Consider the following 3,719-nt stretch of genomic DNA (forward strand, 5'->3'; position numbering starts at 1 on the left):
TACACATACACTTACCCACTATGAGTGAAGAACATACTCCTGGTATTCTGGATGGGTCGACATGCTCAGCTGTGGCACAATTATCTATAATTCCTCAGAGTCTCTCCTGTGTCCATCAGGGCCTTTCCAGAGCTGCCCCAGCCTCTCGGTTTCTGGGCCAGTTCAGCTGCTTGGCCCAGAGCAGGCGGTGGGCAGTAGAAGCCCATTGCAGAGACCTTGGTTAGCACCTCTTGTTCTAGCCTCCGCCTGTTCCCTTGCATTTCCATGTCTAGTCCTGGCTTTGACTCCCAAGCAGAAGGGAGCACGGTGTGAGGTCATAAAGAGTGAGGGTTGGAGGGAAAGGGAAGGTTTAAGGGACCTTGGCTGGCTGGGGATTATGGCAGCAGGCCCACCAGGATGGCGCTTTGGGGTTCCACAGCCAGCGTGTTACCACCTGAAGTCAGAAGGGGGAGCCCCGAGTTCACTGTCTGCACAATACTTAGTGTCTTCGAAACTGCGACTGAAGAGTCTCACAGACTCTCGTAAAGGGAAGTCAGACTTCGGTCTGCTCTAGGAGAACGTGCCTAGATACAAACACAGTCCCATGTGATTCTTTGAAACTTTTTAGACCTCCACTCACTAGCTATGCAACCTTGGGCAGCTACTAAACCTCTCTGAGACTTAGTTTCCCGAGCTGCAAACAGCCATAATGTAATTGTGCTGCCTGAGGGGTGCCTGTGAAGAGGACTCAACCCAATGGCATGCAGAGAGCTCAGCACACCACCCGGATGGCAACTGCTCCTACCAGGAGCCAACAGTCCAAGGACCCAAGGGGTTCAGCACAAACCAGAAGCCCAGCCACGCTGGCCCTGTGCCAAAGAGCTCCCAGGAAAACTTGGTGTTCCCAGTGTGCGCCCTGGGAAAAGTCCGAGCCCTCTCCACCCCAGCTGAGTTCCCTTTCCCCCAGGCACCCTGTTGTTTCACTTGCCCTGACACACTAGGGGGGGGGGGTGTTGGGGGGGGGGGCGCTGCCTGGGACTGGCTCCAGGGAGAATGTGCATCCAGAGATGCAGAGCAGCAGGAAAATCATGTAGAATTTTCCTGAAATTCTGTATAAACAAGGCAGGGGAGACCAGGAACAGACTTGCTTCTCTTTTATAAAAAGGGGCCAGGGGACCTAGCCAGATGGCCAGGTTATAAAGCAGAGTTTTTCCTCTCTGTGGTTCTGTGCCCTGGGAACAGACAGAGACCACAACTCCCTTAAGAAACCCACAGGCCGTCCGTGAAGAGTAAGGAACTGCTACTTAATAGTGTTACAGAAGTGCCTGGGATGTCTCGCCTGTGGGCTTGGTGGGAGGCACATAGATATGCCCTGCAGGGCTGGGGTGGTGAGCAGGGCATCCCCAGATAACAGGGATGAGTCTAAGGGTGAACACTGAGCTGAGATATTCCTATGGTGAACCCGAGAGCCAGTCAAATTCTAACACTAGAGGGCCAGAGCCGGGTTGCAGAGCAGCAGTAGGGACCCCGGTTTGGTTCCACCTGCCTGCCTCTCCCATTTACATTCTGTAGAGGCTCAAGCCACGTTTGTTCCCAACTAAGATACAGCCCCCCTTATTGTCTCTTACCTGTGGCTTCCTTGAGTTTTAAATTCCTTGAAGATGAGGGCCAGCACTATCTGCAGGCAGGTTTCAGAAAGAACAGCTAATAGGTGCCCTGTCATTTTTTTAACTTGGGTGGTTCTAGAAATCAAGTTGAAATACAAACTGCCATGTTGACTTTGTTTCAAAAAAATTTATTTTCCAAGGTAAAAGAATAAATAAATTAAAACAATAACTTAATATATAATTTAACATTTACAAGTCTTCAACTGTCCCTTCAAAGGCAGTGCATTCGCTGTGAGGAGTTCCAGAGTGACTGGTTGAAGAAGCCTGCAGTCACCGTCAGGGTTGTTCGTTCCCAGAGGCGCAGGCAGGGAGACCTTCAGTCCTGGAGGGCACCTATAAGTCGATTAAGGAAGGAAAAGTTCCTGAGGATTTCCGCTTGGACTACTGTCCAGGCACATCTGCTGTAGGACTTGCCCTTCAGGTACTGGAAGATGCCTAAGTAATAGGTCTTCAGGCGCAGCACGGTCCTGTTTTCCCAGGGGAACTTTCCCTCCTTGGTGATTTCCTCCAGGGCTGTCTCCAGGCGGTCCATCTGCCCATCGAGCTCCTCCAGAAGGTTCTCAACAATGGTCTCATTCCAGCCAGCGTTGGAGAAACCTCTTCTGAAAATGCTGAAGATCTGCTGGAGCATCTCGTGCATGACCACCATGGCTTCCTCCTTCCGGACCTGCTGTGGTTGTTCAACCTCCCTGGGGATCTGGAAGTCCATCCTGTCGTCCAGGCAATGCTGAGGGCTTGTAATTAACTGCCACAGGAGCTTCTGACAGGCTGAATTGCTGCTACTCTGCTGGAAGCGGAGCGTGCCATAGTTCATGGAGAGCGCGGCCCCGGTGAGACACAGCAGGACAGTGAGCTGGAGGGTGCACCTGTTGGTCATGATGGCAAGGGGAGCAGTGCTGTCCGAGGCAGAGGCTTCGGGGCTTGCAGTGCGAATGCCTTCTCTCCAGGAGTAGGGCCTATTTATAAGGCCATCTTTCTAGTTCACAGGAAATTCCCAATTTCAGTTCTCCTTTCTGTTTTCTTTTGTCATTTACATTTTTCCTTGAGATTGTTTCAATTAGAGTTGACATACAATATTATGGTAGTTTCAGGTGTACAACATAGTGATTAGACATGTGTTTATTGATTTTGTTTTTTAGATTCTACATATAAGTGAAATTATATGGTATTTGTCTTTCTCTGTCTGACTTATTTCACTTAACATAATACCTTCTATCTGAATCCACCCATATTGTCACAAATGGCCAGATTTCATTTGTTTTCATGGCTGAGTAATACTTCTTATTCACTCAAATATGTAAAGTCACTTGGATTATTTCCAAATTTGGGCTATTGTAAATAATGCTGCAATAAAATAGGGGAGTGATCTTTTCGAATTGGTGTTTTAGATTTTTTTAAATTGATACCCAGAAGTGGAATTGCTGGGTCATATGGTAGTTCTATTTTTTAAATTTTCAAGGAACCTCCACACTGTTTTCCATAGTGGCTGTACCAACTTACAATCGTACCAACAGTGTACAAGGGTGCCCCCTTCTCCAAAACCTCACCAACTCTTACAGTTTGTTGATTTATTGATCATAGCGATTCTGACAGGTGGAGGTGATATCTCATTGTGCTTTTAATTTGCATTTCTCTGATGGTTAGTAATGTTGAGCATTATTTTATATGCTTGTTGGCCATCTGTAAATGGTCCTATCTCAATATTCCTGAGACCATTTTTTTTGTTAGACTGTAGTAACTAATTTTCATAAGAGGTATAATTTAAAAATCTAATTACAATTTTATATTGTGCTTATATAAACAGGGAGACATGATATATTTTTAAAGATTTTAATACAAACATAAAATTATAATAATAATTATGATATAAGGTACTAATTTTCAGTTTTCAGAAAAGCTTGCATTCTTTTTCAACCTAAATTCAAACCCCACTATGTGCAAGAAACTATAGCATGAACTGCTGCAGACTGTAATCCTCGCTCTCACAGATCATGTAATTAATTAGAGAAAAGAGTAGTAAAGAAATGCACAAATGTAATATGCAACGGTGACAAGTGCAGAGAAGAGGTTTGT

General features: G+C 46.2%; 1 protein-coding gene across 1 annotated transcript; it reads right to left on the reverse strand.

Annotated features, from left to right (window-relative positions):
* Nucleotides 1–1,962: 1,962 nt before the first annotated feature.
* IFNB1 (interferon beta 1) lies at nucleotides 1,963–2,523 on the reverse strand. Its single transcript, XM_014463771.2, has one exon. The coding sequence runs from the start codon at nucleotides 2,521–2,523 to the stop codon at nucleotides 1,963–1,965; it is 561 nt and encodes a 186-aa protein (XP_014319257.1).
* Nucleotides 2,524–3,719: the final 1,196 nt, after the last annotated feature.

This window comes from Myotis lucifugus, unplaced genomic scaffold (assembly GCF_000147115.1).
Source record: "Myotis lucifugus unplaced genomic scaffold, Myoluc2.0 scaffold_221, whole genome shotgun sequence".
Taxonomy (NCBI): Eukaryota; Metazoa; Chordata; class Mammalia; order Chiroptera; family Vespertilionidae; genus Myotis; species Myotis lucifugus.